The sequence below is a fragment of the Argiope bruennichi genome, chromosome X2 (genome assembly GCF_947563725.1).
Source record: "Argiope bruennichi chromosome X2, qqArgBrue1.1, whole genome shotgun sequence".
Classification (NCBI taxonomy): Eukaryota; Metazoa; Arthropoda; class Arachnida; order Araneae; family Araneidae; genus Argiope; species Argiope bruennichi.
Genome location: NC_079163.1, coordinates 9218941 through 9240531, shown reverse-complemented (window position 1 = coordinate 9240531; position 21591 = coordinate 9218941). Strand labels below are relative to the sequence as shown.

The following is a 21591-nucleotide window of genomic DNA, read 5'->3' as shown; positions in this document are numbered from 1 at the left end:
CAAAAGCAAATAATTATCTTCATATGGGTCAGTTGAAGGAATAGTTCAACTAAAATTCCAAAATGTTCTGTTTCGTGGGAATATTATAATTTTGATGCTATTGTATAATATTTTTAAGACTACAGATTTTATTCTTTTTAATACCAAATATAATAAATTTCAAATGATATTTTTATGCATAAGTGCCTGAAATTTCATTTTGAACTAATATTTCTTCTCACAGCCTCTATTTCTAAAGAGCACCTGAATTTGAGAAACCTGAGCGAAATTTAATTCATTATAATGGCTCTATATATGATTGTTTCCAAATTAGTTTACAATAAATAATAATGACTGGATTTTGTTCATTATAATTCATAAATGATATAAATGGTGGAGAAATTCTGTAATTTTTGACTAAATCAAATCATATATTCGAAATTGTAAGTTCTACGTCTTAAACAAATACATGAAATTCATATAAAAAGATTTTCAGAGTCCTGTTTGGTTATATTGGAAAATTTTGTACAACTGCATAATCAAAAGAGAATTTCGTTATTATTGAGTTATTAGAAAAGCTGTGCGAACTTTTGCTATTCAAGAATATAGAACAGATATTTTGCATTACCTTTTGCGAGTCCACCTTGCATCTGATCATTTGCGCTCGATGTATTGAATCCACTGTTCTTCATAATTTCAATCAATTCAAATCGGAAGGCTGAAATGTCTTGTTTTATTTCATTCACATCATCTTCTGTAACTCCCTGGTTGTCAGCATTTCTTTGCTCTTTAGTCACATAGCGCCGCACCAGATTTCGCATAATTTTCTGCAATAAAAATAGATTAATTTCATTTTATTTCAAATTCAGTGCACATTTTTCATTAAAATGTAGATTTTATATTTCTTTACTGCAGATAAAAGCACAACACAACAATGTCATTTATTTTATGAATTGGAGCATAATTATATCTTTACACTTAGTTTTAAAAAATATGTCTCAATTTTTAGAACTCAAACAAAGAAGTTTGCATTGCAAACAGAGATTTATTAAATCAGTTGAACTTCTATATTTTTTCTGTTTAAATATACAATACCGGTTAACAAGGTTTCGATACATGAAATGTTTATTTAATTTTTAACTTTTTACATTAAATTTAAATATGCAATGAAATATCTTCTGCCAACCATAGTTAAAAATGTCATATTATAAAGGACATTTTTTTAATACTGCGTTTTCGGAATCGTGTTTTGTTTTCGACAACAGTTTATATTTATAAAATAATATTTTAAATTGGACTAATATATTTTACAAACATAAAAGTGTTAATTTATGGACTTCAAAAAATAAATATTGAAAGAGCCGAAGGATTCATGCATCATTATGTCGCGAAGTGCTCCACATATCTGCATCCAGACAATTTCATCCTTAAAAACTAGTATCTAGTGACAAACTAGTATTTCTCAAACCTTCTCTCAGAAAGATTTTATTTTATTTTATTATTTATATTTAAATAGCAAGTGATTTATCTTCCATTAGAGTGTAAAACTTAATCAACTTCTTTGATTTTGCTGTAATTCTGTGAAAACTATACTGGGAGACATAAAATTCATACTGTAGAGACACAACGTAGCACTTAAAGGACGAAAAACGTTTTGTAGGAAAAAATGAACAGGACGCCTACATTAGGGAGCGTAGAAGAAAAAGGTTTGATCGGCAGAATGGGGAGTGGTACAAAACAATGTCTGAACGAGAATGATAGCAACAAATTTCCTTTAATAAGGGATATGGCGCCCTCTAATTGCAAATGGCTATTTGCGCCATTTGCTTCATTTGCTCATATACAAATCTTTTATGCAGAAATTCTTGATGCAAGAAATTCCAGTCCTCAATAAGCATCTTTATCAGTTGTTTGTTGGTCTCCAGAAGATACCATCGCACCGCTAATTTTTTCTCAAATTCCGAAACACAGAAAAATAGATACCGGAGATGTGATGAGTCATTCAGAGTGCACAGAAGGCCGTACTAGATGACAGCAGTTAAAAGAATCTGTTATTCTTCTCATCCTATTGTTAGTGCCTTTATAATATTTTTAATATTTCAAATATTTTTAATATTTCAATATTGGAACAAAGGTTTGTATCTGTCGAGATCATGCTGATTTTGAGGAAGATTTCGGGAATGAACTGACAGTGGTTATCAACTGATAACACATAAATTAGATAAAATAATCTCTTGTGATTATAAGACAATGACAGCATATATTCAAGAATTTGGAAACACTATTCATGGTATATATTAATTTTCATCTAAAAAATGAGCAAAAATGTTAAACGAAATAAAAATGTGTCTTAAAGATTAAAAGACTTCTTTCTTAAGAATTTTGACATGTGTCTTCAAAAATTAATGAATGGAAAGGTGAAATATATTTTATGTTATTATGTGAAATGTGAAAATTAAAACACAAGTAAGTTTATTTCAAGAAAGAGTATTTGCTGGTTGGGATATCAGAGAAGTACTATTCGTTGAATTATTGGAACAAAGATCAAACAATTATTACTTAAGTATATTTTTCACAGCTGAAACCAATGAGCTTGTTGGGAATAGGAAACATGATAGAAAATGTATTTCCCATTGTTGCAATGCAAGATTACACGATTTGAGAATTATTATCTTCCTCACTCTTTTCATTCCTCATATATTGCCCTTCCTAATTACCTCTTATTTTGTGCACTAAAATGTGTTGGGTTTTATGATAATCTCGAAGAATTATTATAATGGGATTCTCTCTGATAAAAAAATTGGATTATCATTATATGTGCTAATAAATTTTTCACCTTTATAAATATATTATGTAAAGATGATCAGAAACAAGTGGAATTATTTCCCGTAAAAGTATATATAATTATTCAAGTGAAAAAAAAAGAGTTAAACATGCAAGAAATGGAAGAACATATCACCCATAACAACAATAAAATTCTAGAAGCACATATGAGTTTAATTTCTTAAACATATTATTCACGTTTCTTGTCAGAAAAAGACTACACTAAACACAGGCACACACTAAATCGTAGACTGAAAATTTGTTGAAATAGAATTCAAAATATTATTTTATGATATTTGAATAAAATACATGGAATCAATTCATGTGACGTCAGATTCCCGCTACAAACTCAACTATGCATATTATTTAAATGTCTGATACAATAACTTAGCTTTCGAAAATAATAAAATGTGATATTGTTCGAATTAACAATACTGAATTATTAAATACGTGAATGAAACTTCGGAGAGAAGTTTTTAAAGTTACATCATGCTGAATACTGCGTTATTTTAAGTACAAAGAATTTAACCACACTGATGAACGTATTTAATAACAACTTTTCAAAAATAATTAAAAGTTGAAGGTGTTATAAGCTCAAAAAATACTTATAATATCAATTATAATTACTGTAACAAGTTAATACGAATAATTCTGATAACAATATTAAATAAATTATATTTACTTTAATAAAAGAAATCAAAATAATTAATTAGAAATTTAAAGAAAGAACTAGAATTTTATTACCAATGATAAATAAAACAAAAAACAATTCTTTTAAATAACAATAATACTTTCAATAATTTTTAATACTAAAAGTAAAAGCACAATTCTTTTAGCACAATTTTTAAGTAGCAACGATCCGTTCTTTAAAAATACGAACAGTATGTAATACGAAATTCATAATGGATTTCAATTTTGAACTACAGAGGGTCATTTACATTTTTCATTAAGCATGAATTGATTCCACTTTCATTTTAGTTTCTCTATTTTAATTAAAAGTAAGATATATCTTTCGATTTCTTGAGCTTAATTTTATTTCGAATGATAGTTTTTGTCTGTTCATTGAGCATACAAAATAGCTGCTTTTATTTCTATTTTTTTAAAGATAAATTGAGTGCCAGTATCTTAAAAATACTGCTCATAGTAAATTTCACGAATTTATATCCGTAAATGTTAGTAAATCAGGAATCGAATATATTAAGTATATATATTTATATGCTCAATTTGTTTGCTTTATATAATTAGTCGCTTTTGGTTATCAATTTTGTTTCGAGGGGACGAATTCTTGACATGTAAACAATATTAATTTTTTTATTTGAAATTTCAGTTTTTGTAAATTTTATCAGGGGAAAAATATCTGAATTATAGTTATTACATAATTAAAAAAGATCCCGAAATCTATAGTTAGAATGAAAAACTGAAATGAAATACCTGTTTTAGAAAATAAGACTTCGAAGCCGGTTAAGGAAAATATAGCACAATGCAGCAGAAACGCTCAAATGAAGAAAATGGAAATGTCTTTAAGAAGAAATGGGTAAGTCTTTAAGAAGCAGTATTTAAAAAGTTAATTCCAGAATCTACATATCGCAAAGTGCGTGTGCTACGGAAAACAACAGAAGTGAAAATTCTTCTATGATTTGATGCCTAAAGAAAGACATTTTTAATCTTAACTCTGATAAAGGCCCGCGATTGAATGATTTGATTAAAAAATAAAATTTTAAATTCATCATACCAATAAAATAATTTTTACAAATTGTGTATGAAGAAATGTCAAAAATGTTCAGGAATAAAATTGATGTCATTGAAAAATTAATTTTTTTTAATTCCTCTGCGAAGTAAAAATTATTCTTATGAGATTAAAAAAAGAGAAGTGGAAATTCTTCTTTGAGTAGACGACCAAAGAAAGAAATTTTTAGTCTTAATTTTTGTTCTGACCAAAGCCCGCGATTGAATGATTTGATTAAATAAAAATTTTTTTTAATTCATCATAACAATAAAACCATTGTTACAAATTGTGTATAAAGAAATCACAAAAATGTTCAGGAATAAAATTGATGCCATTGAAAAATTAATTTTTTTAATTCCTCTGCGAAGTAAAAATCATTCTTGTAAGATAAGAGAGAAGATAACCAAAAGCAACCAACGACATGTACTCTTCAAATATTTTAATGAACTTTGGACTTTGAGTAGTCGACAGCGATGTTTGTCTCATTTTCAAGAACACTTGCGCCAGTTTCATCAAGATTGCACAAGAAAACACACAGACTTATATATAGAAATACAGTACAAATATTTTCAAATTAAATTAGGAGCATGAGAAGTGGTATACATTACTTTATATCGTAAATCTCTTTCACTTGCTTGCTTCGCTTTCCTCTGAAACAACAAAAAGAAAATAGTTATAAAAACATTACATAACCATATAATTAATTATGATTTTAGTATCTAAAAGCAAATAATGCAAACCAGCCATTATAATTCCTTAACCACGCTAACTGAATCAGAACAAGGCAAAACACCGAATACGGTTCTTCAACATGTAATGCCCTTTTCAGCAAATAAACTAGCTTGTAATAAATTATACTATAATATAGAAAAGTTCATTGGCTTATAAAAATAAAAAATAAAAAATTTTCCAATGAAGATTATGCCTATTTTTTTAAAAAATACCACTAATATTCTATTAGATTACTGAGATGTTAATTTCTAAATAAATGGTCAAATTTTATATTATTGTGATTTTAGGATGAAATTATCCTGTCCAATAATTGAGCTGAGAACTCGCTTTTTCAGTGAATATTGGCTTATGTTATCGTTGCCGTACTTTCAAAAAACTAATATTTGTTTTTATTTTATTTAATTTAAAATATTTTAATTTAAAATTAATATGAAAATATGGCGTTAGATTTCCCGATGTAAGAGAAAAAATTCCTTAATAAATTAATTTCATTTCTAGACCTTGATAGGATAAAATTATTCGATTGTATCAAGATCTAGAAATGACACTGCAAACTTTTTTTTATTTAAAAATATTATATTAATTATGATACCTGTGGAATATTAAAATGGTGTCTTTGCATTTATATTGAAATCAAGAGAGCTCAGTTTTCATTCTTAATCCTCGAAAAATGCCATGTTGTATGCTAAGGCAAAGAAGAGTCACAACGATGCATAAATAAACACTTCACTGAACCAAAACATTAATGTAAAAAAGTGAAAAGATTTACAACTAACTAGTTGGAGCAGTTCTAAACATATGAGTCACCTCTTGAGTGAATATGGGAGAGTTGTGGGATGCACATCTCCCCAAGTTATGTTCTGCATGTGGAAGCAATATAACGATGCCAGAATTGAAACCTCAAGCGCATTGCCAATGCATGGTACGGCAGATATTTTAGACAGCATCATTGGCAGCAAGCTGTTAAAACGAAACGGTCATATATCTCGAATAAATTTTTGTGGGACTTAAAAGAAGGAATGGAGAATTCTCAGGTATACGGACCTATAAAGACAAGAATCTTGTATGTTTTTTAATGTGTTAAGATTTTGTGAGACGGTGTGAAAACAGTTTCCATGGTCTTCTACTGTTCCATGTTTGAGTTTATTACAGTATTTTTTTATTGAATCGCGAAAATGAATTTTGGATTGTGAAAAGAAAAGAGGATAATTTACGAATATATAATCCATTGAAGATAAAGAAAGAACGTGCAATTACGCACTGGTTCTTTGTTATTGAGATGGAATGGAAACAACTCATTCCATCCTGTCATTGCCTTTCTTCTGAGCCATTTGCCTCTAATTTTCTGAGTCTTCAACTGCTCCAAATTTGAGCATTTTAAGCTTTCATCTATTTTACATAGCTTAAGAATATAGCCATTTAACCGTTTTCAGCCCAAGTTATTATTTGTTGATGAAAAATAAACATTAAAAATCAATTAGGTTATCTCATAAATTACTGATTAAAATTACTGATTAAAATTACTGATTTCATTCAGAATGATTAATTAGAACTACAATACACTCCCGAATATCCGGCCTAATGTGGCGGACTTGCAGACCGGATAGCAAAAAAGTCGGAGTTCTATGAGCTCATTTCTTTGCCCACCAATTACAAAAGACAAAGCTTTTTATACCAAAACTCATTGTTATAATACTATTTTCTCATTTCTTATTGAGAACTAAGCCCACCATTTATCTCAAGCTACATAGAATGTGAACGCGTCCGCGTCCCGGTGAATCATAGAAGGGTTGCCGGTAACGTGTCGAGTTAAAATAGAAAGCTCTGTATTGGTAGTTTATATATGTTTATATACTGCACTGCACATTTCAAGAATTTCTTTGAGAAAAAGCAAGTTAAAGGATATAAACTATTCACATTTTAACATAAATTCTGTAAGACCTGACTTAAATGCTGGAAACATTAACAAAACATTAAAGTAAATCGCAGGCCTAATTCTTAAGAAAATTGGATCAAACTGATTTTTTTTCACTGATAAATGATTAAACAGATATGAAAAGGTAACCTGAAGATATGAGTCAAAACTTAAAGTTTTCAGTTTTTGAAAAAGTCCTTAATAGATGACTACTTCTGCATTTTAGCCCCCTACCAATGCCTTGGCAATGTTGCCAATGCAACGCCTTGCCGTACTCATTTAATTACGATAAAAGAAAACTAGGCCGGATAGTACGGAAGCCGGATAGTCGCGAACCGGATACTCGGGAGTGTATTGTATTAATTCCTTATTCATTCGTTTCCAAATCATATTTCCGTCTTAGAACATGCAAGTGCAAGTGATGACATCAATTTATTATTGAAAATACATCATTTCGGGATTCTAACCGGCAGAAAAAAAAACCAGAAATGGTTGAGAAATGAATCTTATTACCATAATTAGAAAATATTACCATAGAAAAAAGACAAAATATATCTTGTTAAGAATATTTTCTGTTGGCATATATTTTATTCCATGTACAAGGCTAAACACTTCACTGTTAATTATCGTGGGAACCTATTAAATACTGAAAGCAAATAAAAACTGATAGTTAGAATAGATGTTAGCCGTGCTTCGATATGCTATTAATTCTTTAAGGATCTGACATTTATTATGATAGTTCTTACGATAGAAAGAAATCAAAATTTTATTCTTTTCAAAAGATATGTAATATTTTTCAAACTATACTTTTTCTGTTTTTCCTGAATGAATTTTGATTAACATTATGAAGTAGTTAGAAGAGAATTACATGCTCTTCATTATATCCAAACTTAACAAAATAACATTCTTACAAAACCTGTATCTCAAAGATATTGATATTCGGTAATGGCTACATTAATTACATTCTTCTCTTATTATTTTGAAGTTAAAATGCATCCTAAAAGATTGAGTTAAATACATAGCAGAAGATATTCTAGATAAAATGTGTTCACTTTTTTCTTTTTCCCTCTTATAAGGCATTTTCACTTTTCTGACATCGGTACTTCTAGTTCATATGAAATAACTGAGACACTCTAATCTCTTTTGGTAAGTAAATGAATCATCACATTTTTAAAGCATGCTTATATTCTGATCAAGTAAAATTTTCTTTGAAACATAAAATTAGAATTTTTATGTATGACAGGATATCCAAAAATATCTCAACTTCTTGGGATTCACGAGGTCAATTTTAGAACGAAAGGCAAGTCTATCACAGAAAGAAACTCTCTGTTTTGAGTCCTTGCCTGAAGGTGACCTTTGATAAATACTTCACACCAGATTTATTTATATTCCAACTTTATCATTAATTGTTAATGCATAATAATCGTTTGTCTTACATAATTAATGCATTTCTTCTTTGGATTGATATACTAAAGCCATTTCCGCACTTTCCCTCCAAATCTCTCGGTAAACTTCTTTTACTTTCTGATTTAAATTTTCTGTATCAATTATTGGTGTTTTCTCCCAATTTCACGAATGAAATTTTATTATAGTTTTATGTTTTCAATTTTGACTTAAAAGCTATATCATTAAGAAATAATGTCTGTAGAAATCTTATTGAAATTTAAAGGTTGCACTAACAGTAACAAATTTATTTCATAGTATTTACATTAAAAATAACTCAGATTATCTTTCAAATTCCATTATTTAAAAAAATATAGGAATTTTAATAATTAGTTATTAATTTAATATTTAGTATTTCATTTTCATCAATAAAAACTGGGAAAACACACATCACGCCTGTAGACTGATTTGTCTAAGCATTTAAAGAAAAATTTCATTTTATTTATAGAATCAATTGCTTAAATTCTCCAAAGCTCTATTCATTGGCAAGCAATGAAGCCTTACACAGTCAGAATTAATGTGAGTGCAATCAGCAAGGCGAAAGCTTTGAGCTTTCTACATTTCTAAAGTGCGCTTAAGTAAGTGTGCTTCAGAAAAGAGTGATTTGGCAATCGCTTTCATGCAACAATGAAGTTCATGGGAAGAAACAAAATACTCACTATTAGTAACTTTGCGGATGAGTTGAATGAAAGGGAAAATAAACAGATTATTCAAAAAAGCAAATATATGATTGATATATTTGAAATATCATCAATTTTGAAATACCATTATTTCAGCAAATGGAATGAAATATTCTATCTACTAAATATTTGCTATTTCTAATTTTTCTTTATTTCTTTGTATAAAATACAAACAATAATTACTTTAAATATTGCGAAAATGCTATAAGTAAATAATTGTATTTAATATTATTAAAAATATCATTCTCATTGAATATCATTCGATTTCTAAAAAATTGTTTTATTGTTGAAAAGATCAGGTATCAGGTTTCTGAAATTTCATATTTGAATTCTGTTCTTGAGAAGGAAAAAAATAGGATTTAAACTAAAATTCACTTCAATTAAATGTTACAGTGCTTAACATTGAAATATAATAGTAAGCAATTTAATTGTTTGCTCATGCGCATTTCTTACTTTCGAATAAATCAGTATGCATGGATTGAAGAATGTAGAAATAATCTTCCAATGCATTTTTGCAATTAATTCACAAAAAATGTAAGAATGTCTATCTATGTAACAGCAGATTTATAAAACAGATTCATAAAATTTTGGCAGTCTACTAAATTTATAAAAATTCAGCAATCTTCTTAAAACACTAAATAAGCTATTTGAGTATTGTTAGAAAACTGGTAACGATTTTTGTTGGACTCAAAATTCATCTTTTGTGAAGTCCCGGGAAAATTTACTGAACCATTTATTTTATGCAAGGCAAACTCTTACTTGCATTTGAGATAGAGAATAATTAAATTTATTTCAATAAAATCATGCTATGTAGCAGCATTTTATATGTTCGACAAATAACATATATCTGTAAATGAGTTTATGATAGACACACACTTGTTCAGTTTATTTAACAAATATCATGAAAATATACAATATGCATACCCTGATAGTTTTGAGATCCTTCTTTTTGACAGTTCTAGTGGCGCAGAACTTCCTTTTCAGCCATCGGAAGAGATACATTGCGCTTTTGGGGGTGGGAATGATATTGAAAGGAGGTGGAACTGTCGCCCCGTCTTCAAAGTAGCTCAGCCAGAGTTTGGTTCTGGCGAATTTCCATTCGACGTCGGCGTGTTCCTATCACAAAAGTTTGTAAACAGTTTTGAAATTTTAGTATTTGTTTTATTTGTGGAAGTATTTACATGCATTGGGAGATAACTGTACATAAAATACTGCGTATAATCATTCAGATGTAAATGTACCTCTTTGTATAAACTATTTATTCTACGATTAATTAAATAGTAATTCCCATCGTTCCAGAATCTTTCTGCAGACTAATTAAATGCAAATGCTTCTCCTTAGCAAATCTTTTCATTTCAGAATAAATGCAAATCTTGATAGCTCTCATTTAGATGTCTTGAACTTATGTGTATCCTTTTCCTTTAAATGATTTTTTGTGGCTGACTGATTTTTAAATATTTTATCTGAAATTCACATGGAGGAAAATTGTAAACTGTAGCTCGAATGTTTCAGTTCTTTCCATGGAAATTTTTTTAGTATTTTTCTCTTTGCATGTAAGATGTAAAAACGTTTATAATTATAAACAAAGTATTTATTTATCATTTCTCTCTGTTTTGCATAATATTAAAAAATATTGTTTGGATCGCTAGAGATTAATACATTTGCGAAGAGATATGTGTTTCTGTGTGTGAGAAGAGGCAAGAAAACGGGTGTTACATTATGTAACATTTTGAGCCCGAACATGATGAGGAGGTGAGCAAATAATACCACTGCCTCAGACGCATTTTATCCTTGCTAGGTACTGGTCGACTGTCTTTTCTGTTAATTGACTAGTAATATACAGTCCCATCTTCATCAAAGAAAAAAAAAGATATTTTTGTGATACAGAGGTATAACTGAACTGATACAAAAGATCTTTTCGCTTTGAATCCCAGTTTTATGTGATAACTTAAAGTACCATGGTTTATAGCGAAAAGAGATAGAAAATCGTTTACATCGATTTTATATTGGCAGATATTCCAAATAAATATATTATGTTGATACCTGTTGGGACAAATTAAAAAAAATTAATATATATTAATTTAAACATGTATTTTACTTTTTTATTTATAAACTTTAAATGTAAGGTTTAATATTTTTATATAATAATTTTTAAAAACACATCGAACATGTCAATTTTTGAAAAAGAAAAGAAAACGTGTATTATATTTCCCAGGTACTTTGGGCGTCATTTGATTTCAACATTTCAGATAAGATGATTTTCTATCCTAGTCCAATCCAATTTTCTATCCTAGTCTCATCAATACTTGTTAGTACGTAGAATAAATAATAAGTTACCAAATTATTTTCTACGGCAGGGGTGGCGAACCTTTATGGATCAACGTGCCATTTTTTCGAAAGAAATGTTCAATGAGGTATAGATGTGCCGTCAAATAATTTTGACTTGTGATTATTGGGAAAATAATAAAATTAAATACTAACAACTCAAAACTCTTTCTTTACTACGAAAAAATACATTTTACACGGTATAGTAGTAAATGTTTTAGTTATGTGTAATTCAAATCAAAATAACATTAGTGTGACTTCTGTGGTTGCAGATTAGATGACAAATATCTTATATTAGGATTGTAAGGTGTTACTTTTAGCAGAATGCATGCTGAATTGGGAGCCATCTGCCAAATGGTTCTATGCGAGTCTTTAATGTTATTCGTCTCTGTAAATAATGACTCGCAGGCATAAGTAGATGGAAATTTGGTTAAAATAGCATGAGCCATATTTTTCAAACAGTTAAATATGTCTGGAATCGAATTCCATGTTTCCAAAATTTCATTACTGTCATTTGTACTTATATTGCTTGTTAATCTTTCTGTTTCAATCTATTCCAACTTTTCTTCTCTTTCAATAAATTTTTAAATCCATATTGAACTAGACTGGTAATCAATCAGTTGCATTTCAAATTCTTCAATTTCCAACCAATCGAATTGGGACAAATTTAGTTTATCAAATGAAATCACATCGGAGTACATAATAAACTTACGATAATTCTTTGAATTGAGAAAATCTTACTGAAAATTCCTTGATTGAAGAATCAATTACGGAAATAAATTCTTCAATAACTTTTTCTTCGTCTGGTTTCTCATATACATCTAAATTTGATATAAAATATTGATATTTTTTTCAAGTTTGGGAAGTGATATTTTTGATATTATTTTCCAGTTTGTAGTTTATTGTAATAATATCGTTTCTGAAAACACGCAGTTTAGCAGCAAAAGTGTGAATAAGAACCATCATGGTGACAATTTTTTTATTTGTACCTTGAAGTTTTACGTTCAATTTTACGTTCACTGAAATCTTGGCATATGTCTGTAAAAAAACATCAATTTTGAAAGCCACATAATATCCAACAACTGTAGGTATTGTTCAATTTCCCTCTCATTTTACAGAAACAGACTGATTTCTTTCAAGCAGTCAACAAACTTTTGAAGCATGTTCCCGCGGCTCAACAAGCGGACATTATTATGCATTAGAAAGCTATTATACACCGAGTTGACTTCATCCAACAAAGCATCAAACTTTAGTTTATTTAACACCTGCGACGATATGAGGTTGACTATTTTTGTGACTAACGCCATTACATTATCAAAAGATGTTAAACCGCTCTTAGGGCTTGTTAGTGAATTATGCAGTAATATTGCAGAATTGAATGTCCTACGTCTGTTTGAAATAAATAATTTTGAAATGAAACCTTTTTTTTTTTTTTTTTTTTTTTTTTTGCCCACCATATTTGGAGCATCATTAGTTGTTACTGAAACAATTCTTTTCAAATCAATTTCTTTCTCAACACGCGACTTTTTAACATCCTTACAATTATCTGTGCCCTTTGTAATTGTTATTGCAATTAATTCTTCATTATTGACATTTCCTACAAAATATCGAGCAAAAATAGCTAAACGTGCAGATTTAGTGACGTCAGTACTTTCGTCAAAACTTAATGATATAAAAGGATCGGAGGTAATGTCATCTGTTACATTTCTGGCCAGGTTTAAGATTCTTTCTTTTATTGTGTTTCTTGATAGAGGAATATCTTTGATGCGCTGAATTACCTTACCTTTATTATTAAAATCCTCAAAAAGTGCTAACCAGGCTTCCTTCAAAAACTCGACCTCTTGAAAAGGCTTACTATGCCGATCAATGACATTTGCAGCCAAGTAACTTGCCGCGCTCTTATGACAATTTTTGTTAACATATTTAATCATAGACATCGATTCTTTATTTCTGTCTTTTATTGCACTTGCAGGGAATGGGAATTTGCACCCAGCGCTCCGCGACCGATCATTCGCGTTTGTTCGAATTACTTCACAGTGAACTTTGTTATTTTGAACTAAAAGGCAAACCGTTTTGATCGGTGACGGGCCCAAAATATTGTGTAGCGTGCCATCAATGCCACGCGTGCCACTGGTTCGCCATCCCTGTTTTAGGGATACAGTTTGCTTTATGACTGCTATCAAATTTTGTATCAAAACTGCATAACTTATTAATGTATATTTACGAAAAGTGCATTTGAGTGTTAAGAATAAACATTTTAGATCCCGATCCGTTATAGGTTTTGTACATTTTAAGGATGAAACTTGGATACAAATGAATTTTGATTGACAATAACATATACAAAGTTCTTTGCCAAACATTTCAGAGCAGATAATGCTCAGTTTTGAGAAATGATCTGCTTACCGAGATAATTTGGTAGGAATGATTCATCATCGCGATTAGGAGGTTGAGAAGGACGACGACATTGATGACACAGTAGGATCCAAACATCAGCAGTCCCCAGAATCTGGTGTAGCTCTGAATCCCCGTTAATTCGAAATTGTCAAGATCTATCAGTCCAAAACTTGCCCAAAAAAGAGTTTGTGAAGATTCGAACAGACTGAAAGAATATGGGTATTGAGAAAATGCTGCATCATACATAAAAAGATTTGGCGTCAATAGGTCGAGTCCAAAGAGCCTAATTATTAACATCCTAAAAAATCGCTTGATTTTCAAGTTGTGAATTCTAATAAACCAGCCATTGATTGCATTTTAAGCCATGCCTATGTATTTTATTAAAAAATATTTTTTCGTACTATCAGAAGTTTATCATAAAGAATGAAAAAGTAAAGAATTAATTGTTTAAATTCTTCTATTTAATTTTCCTTGTTCCGCACATTGCTGGCCTATACTCTTTAATATATCTTTTGATACTGAGTTTTTATAATAGTTTTTTAAAATTCTTTTCAAGGTATAAAACGATCTTTCCCATTCACGGCTTCGTTAAAAGCAAAATTTTGATAATTTACAAAATTATTAAGCCTTAGGAAATGTGAATAACAACACTTTTGTATGCTTCATTGATAATACTGAATTCTCCACTTTGTAAGCATTAAAAACCTCTCTAACTCATCATTTGGTGCTGCAGTATTTATACTTTGATTTCATAGATTTTGATTTTTCTACCCATATTTTTATTTTCTGTAATTGTTTTTAAAATAGACACGATATGTGTAATGCTGAATTTAAGTACATCAGAATTAAGTGATGATTACGTTTGATAAAATTTATAAAGTTTTAATTCCATTTTTGAGTTCTTTGAGAGTATATAATTGTATGGAAATTGTTAGATAAAATAATTACTCCAAATAGTGTGTAACGGTAAAATAACATATGAAATCTCTTAATAATGGAATTTTTTTTTATCTTTATTGATTATAAGACTTTTTTAAAAAATAAACTGGTCCTTTAAGCAGAGATTTATCTACTTCTAAACGAAGAATTCTTTTCCAGACAATTATACGAAGCACAGAAGATTTTTTAATGAATGTGCTGCAAAAATATGTTAACCTTACTCCCCCCCTCCATTCTTTTGCTACAGCTAAAAATTGTCTTCGATAATGAGGCCTCCAAACTTCGAATAAAGTCACTTCTCTAATGTGTTTAAAATTTCGTTGTATAGTTTACTTACCCACATTAACATAATCCGGAGACATAAGAATTTCATTTTTCTAATGAGATTTCTTATTTTTCAAGATTATCAAGATTTGATGTATTTATGATTAAAAAGAGGCTAAGGAACAAATCTAACGAGCGGTTTCCAATAACATAAGAGAGTGTGAAGAATAAAAGAATAAAAATCCTAAAGTTATTATTTCCTCATTTTTTTTTTTTTTTGTTCTGAGAATTGTCTCAAATAACTAATTTAATAAAAGTGGATAATTTTATGGATTGAGTTTTTTTTTTTATTTCTAAGTATTACAAAAGTATTTGCTAATCAATGAAAATGAACTCTCATCTTTCACTTGTAATGATTGAAACGATAGATTTATGAGAAAGTTCTAGATGAAGTGGGTTTAATAACTTGCGAAAAAAAAACTTAAATCTATTGTTTATCTGCAATTTTGGGATCTTTAACTCTCGCTTTATTCATTTTATTTTAATCCTATCCTGTTTAAGCTCTTGACAAGATAGCATGTATAGAATGGGGAAGATATGTCATTTAGTATTTAATCCCATGCTGCAAGAAATAATGGTGGTAATAAGATGACAACCAGCGCATCTCGTAATTTTTCGCATTTTTCATCTAGACTTAAAATATATTTTCGTTATGTTTTTTAATATATTTCGCTTTCCCGGGAAGCAAATAATGCTTATACAGGGGGCTACGCTTTCATTTTTTTTACAACGAAACTGTTATTAAATTAATGATACCGAATGTAAAAATATCTCGGAATAGTTTTAAGATATACTTTCCCATGATAATTGATGAAAAATGGGTGAAGTTAAGTAAATTAAGTTTCAGAACAGATTTCCTAGCATTGCCCTAAAGATAATTTTATTTCAATATCACAAGACTGAAACAGCATTAAATATTATTCATTTAATTTAGCTAAAACGGTTATGGTTTGCCATGTGGTGTTGATTTTAAATGTAAAAAGGCATTTTTTTTCCATGTATATTCTTTAGTCTTGAAGAAATGTTTTAGTTACTTTTCTAATTTCAGCTGGCTGAGAGCTATCACTTTATAAAAAAATTAATTTGGATTTGTAAATAACGCTTAATATCATTGCTGCTTAAAGTGAAGTTTAATTGAAATACAATGCATATAATGAATGCATACAGAAGGGAAAAATATCTTGTAATATATATAATTGATGCATTTTGTTTCTGTTCGTAAAAATACAGTATCATCGTTAGTTTCAAATGACTTCTTTCTTTCGCCACACAATATCCCCGAACTTGGAATCTCTGAGAGAAACTTGCTAATATTTTCAGTTATATCGATACGTTTTACAATATTCACGAAACCAGAATTACTTACTTTGAGAATCTTCTCCACGTCAAACATGCAGAGTGGTCTAGCTTACTATCCTGACCATTTTTTCCTGAGAAACAAACCTGACGTTCCATGTCTGCATAATACCACAGCAGCTGGTTCATGCCGCAAGCGAAGGCAAACAGCACTAAGGTGTAGACGAAAAAAAACTTGATAATGTCAATAACCATTCGACCAAGGCATATTTGTAGAGGTCCTAAGTGGGGATTCACGGAAAAAATATACACCAGTTTCAGCGAACTGAAAAGCAATAGAAAACCAATTAGTTTCAAGAATAACCATAATTTGTTTCTTCTTAGATATAAGATAGCAAACGGAGTTCTGGAAACAATTTTCACTTTATTATTTTTATTTATTCTTTTAGTTTCGATGCTGTTTTCATCTTGTCTAAGAATGCATACTATTTGATTCCCAATTTTGGTTGCTGGTTTTAAATTACATTTTAAGTGAATATAATTTATACAAAATTCTCCATTTTTTGTCTAACATGGATTATATTTCTCTCTATTTTTTATTTAACCATTTACAAAAAATTCTTAATGCTCTTGAAACATTAGTTATCTAATTTAAGGGTATGCTCACAAGCAGCAGTTGCAATGGATTCGGCTGATAACAGAATGCGAGTTGGTCGTGTTCACACAGGGTGTTTAGCTAATCGGCTCTGGCAGTCGGCTTTACATTTTCCGCTGATTTGGTTCTGCTGAACTTAATTCCCTGACGGAATGGAAGTTTCAGCAAAAGTACAGGCAAATCGATGGTATAGTCTGAGCTATTTGAAATTGAAAACGACACAAGAGCTCACAACCCCCAAAGTTCTGAATATAAGAGAGAAATTTGTAAAACTTTATTATTCACAACCCGTTAAAATGTTAAAATGAAATATATATATATATATATATATATATATATATATATATATATATATATATATATATATATATATATATATATATATAAACTTTATTAACAGGATATTTTATTTTTAAAATAAACTTTTTGCTTTAAAAAACTTTATTAACAAAAATTATTAACTCAAATAACAAAAAAAGTGCTGTTTTATTTCTATTTATCATGAATTTGTTGTTTAAAATGCACTTATTAAAAAGACAACTGTTGATTACATTAATTTTCAGAATACTGTTTTTTTTTTTTTCTTTTCTCTTCTGACTCAACTTCAATTACAGAATGTCAAATTTGCATAATAAATTCTTGTTTCCCACTTAAAAAATTGTTATTTACTTACTATAAACTAAATGCTTACATATAATCTGCAAATGCATTAAATATCTATTAATGAAGGCATAAATTGTATATTATTATTTATTTATTTATTAAAACTAGATTTTTTAGCTGTACATTTGAAATTTATTATAAGAAAGCTTATTTCTGAATAGTTTTTTTCTTAATACGAAGGAACACTGCTGTACGGAAGATGAGATAGCAGCATAACGCAATGAGGTTGATCGACGAGATTGCTTAATTATGCTTTAGCAATAACCTAAGTTCTACAGCCTCCAAATATATTACGAGATCATGTCTAAACCAATAAACCATGTACTACTACTTTATTTCCAATCTTAGACTTCCTCATTGGCAGAGTGAATCAATTGTTTCACGCGGTACATTTCCATCGTTGTTACAAAGCGATATGTGGCTCGATTCATTGAGATCATTATTTTTCTTTTATTCTTGTTTCGTTCCATCTTCCTTCATAACAAAGCAGGTAAACAAGTTTTATTCTTTGAGACGAGAGATTTGACATAACCTACTAACTTAAAAAATATCTTTCCTTGAATCTCTTGGGTTTCAGTTAAATGCATGTTGTGTATAAAGGATCATCTTTCAAACATTTTTCATCAATCTTTGCGCCGTTGAGTAAATTTTCATTTCACAAAAGTATCCGAGGCATTGAAGATCAAGCTGTCGAAGAACTGTTTATTTTTCTTTCCCTCGAACAACAAGGTATATGCAAGAGCTGTCGATTCTATTTTCAATAAATTTCTTTAAAAAATGTTTAAGCGTCTCACTTTTTAAGATATTGGTTTCGTATTTTGTTTTGTAAAATAGCAAACCAACATCGTAAAAGCAGAATGCCATTTTTTGTAAAATAGCCTCTACAGGAAAGCCTTTCTTGAAGTCAAAATCATTTAATTCTTCCCGGTTTGCACTATTACTGATCATTTACATGCATGCAAAAACTTTTTTCTAGCTGTTTCAAAAATGAGAAAGTTACAAAATGCAGGTACCTAACTGCATTTGCATATATAAGCAAGCATATTATTTTAATTATATCAGCGATATAATGAAAATTTATCTTAGACTTGAGACTTCCTGGTCAATGCGTTTTGTATTTTCTTTAATTTGTCGATGCAACTTTTAGGGAGTAAATCTGCTTTGAATAGTCAAGTAATTTGAATTGAATTTCCGAATCCAAAAGAGCAATCTGAAGAGAATCGAGAAAAAAAATGAATTTGGATCCATGTGGAAGAAAAAAGTACGAAATCTATTTGAAATAAACTTATAATTCTTGGAATCAAAATAGACTACAGATGAAATTCAAAGACACTAGAAACAATGATGTATTGCATCAGATGCGATAAGTTCATTCGGAATTCGAAGATATATTTAATTAAGCATTTACTCGTTTGGAAGACAAATGCTTAGCAATAAGTAATCAAACATTCATTGAATTTGGAATGTAAACGCCACGAAGCGATGGAATGAATGCACTGAATTTCAAATTATTGAAAGGGAAAAGTTACAATTTTGAAGAGTCATTACATCTTCAAAACAGAAAATCAAAAACTTATTAACATTCTTAGCAGAAAATCAAAAGCAAAGTTATGATTTCATCATGGATCTTGAGAATAGAGGCATTGGTGAAATAATCTATTTAGATGCACCAGGAGGTACTGTAAAACCATCTTTGATAAATTTAATATTGGCTAAAATACGCGTCAAAAAAAAGGGATTGGACTTGAATTAGCATATCTGGAATTGTTACAGCATTAATGCAAAGAGGAATGAAGGTTCATTTTTCTTTGAAACTGCCATTAAATGTTGCCGAACAAAATTTACCAATTTGTAATGTATCAAGAGTATCTGTACGAGGTTAGCCTTAAACAAAGGGTAAATTATCATTTGGGATAAATGTACAATAGTGCATAAATGTACAATAGAGCAGAAAATAGTGTAATTTGAAACATTAGATAGAAAATTACATCTCTGAGGTAATTCTAATTAACGGAATTAATTAATTATACTATCTAGAGATTTTTGGCAAGCCTACAATTATTTCAATATCAACTCCAGCAGATGAATGACTGAAACATTTATTTCTCTGGCCTCGAGTGAAGAAAATACAATCAAGAACAAATATGAGAGTTTATTTTTCCAACGATGAAGAAACGGGACGTTCTGTCGAAAAACTCCTATAAATTGCTGCAGGCACTCACCCAACCGATTGTGTAACCGGTCAAATTGTACTTATGAATTATCTATGTTATATCATCAGAACCAAGATGGATTAATATATAACGTTTAACCGAGCATTTTTCAAAATTACATAAATTAACGTTTAACCGAACATCGTTCAAAATTACACAAATTAAAATTCGTTGTTTGAAATAGCTATTTTAGCAGTAGGAAATTAAATAGTTAACGATATTAATTAAGAAATTTAAGACAGGATTCTTGGCGAGGAAAGAATATATAAATTAATCGATTCAATGATGGATCACATGAACGTGTTAATTTTCCCACTGGCATTTTGAAGTCGATGCTAGTATCAGGAATGCTTTTATATTGTTTGGGATTAAAAATAGGATTACAAATTATTTTGTTTAGAAATTTAGATTCACCAAAACTATTTAATATAAAAAGAATGACCATTAGATTCATTAGACCATTCCATAGTTATCAAACAATATATTTGAAGCAAAAAAAATAATATTAATAATAATGTAAGAAAAATAAAGATAAAGGAAAAAACAGTGATTGTTCCAAATATTCCGCTCATATCTACCGAACTGTCATTTCAATTTTTTTAAAAAAAACTCTAATTCCAAGTAAAATAAACATTACCACCATAAATAAAACACGACAAACGTTGAGACATTGCGGCATTCATTTAAAAGAATTATGCTTTTTTCACGATCAGTAATGTGTAGCTTCATATAGAGTGAGAAACCCCGAAGAATTTATATATTACTCACGAAATACAATTAGAAATGTAGCTCATAAACAAGTACTGGATACAGTTAATTAAGTTTGAAATAAAGTTAAAACAAAATTGAATAAAAGTAGAATTTTTCTCTCTAAAATAAATATACCTGTATTGAGAACATGATGATTTAGTTTAGCTTTATAGATTTCTGTATTTAAGGGCTCATTTTTTAAAATTCTCATTTGATATTAGCAGGGTACTTTTGTCCTAGGTAAGAGAGGATAACTTCGGCTCATTACTGAAATAAAATAATATTACTGAAAAATTAATGTAACAGGATATAATAATAAAGAAGAAGAAACCTCGTCTTAATTTAATGCTAATTGATTAGTGTTTCAAAATAATTAAAGCTAACAGACTTTGATATGCTAATTAAAACTGAAGCATACTGACAGATAGTTTTAGGGATTTGTTAATTTATCGAAGTCATTTTTTTGTGGATAATTAGATCTGCATAATGTTAAATAAATAAACAAAATAGCACAAAACGAGTGGAATATTTAAGAAAATAACCATATCCGGGAAAAATTAGAATGATTAAATGCAGTAAGACAACACACGTGCATTTCGATTACCTCAAAGTTTTCGATATTTATGGGAAAAGAAACCATATTTCGTGAAGAAATATTTGCATTATCCGTCTTCTACGAAATCGAACTCATGACATTTCGTGGTTATGACAACTAAGTCAAAATATTGTCTTTT

At 29.3% G+C, this 21591-nt stretch overlaps 1 protein-coding gene across 1 annotated transcript in view; it reads right to left on the bottom strand.

The window, feature by feature from the left end:
- Positions 1–21591, bottom strand: part of LOC129960227 (transient receptor potential-gamma protein-like) — a 333943-nt gene that overhangs the window by 3467 nt on the left and 308885 nt on the right. The window contains exons 11-15 of the mRNA XM_056073478.1: positions 16647–16901; positions 14027–14222; positions 10223–10414; positions 5137–5178; positions 608–806 (exon numbers count right to left, since the gene is read on the bottom strand). Of these exons, the coding sequence (XP_055929453.1) occupies positions 608–806; positions 5137–5178; positions 10223–10414; positions 14027–14222; positions 16647–16901 (884 nt within the window). The remainder of the gene's footprint in view (positions 1–607; positions 807–5136; positions 5179–10222; positions 10415–14026; positions 14223–16646; positions 16902–21591) is intronic.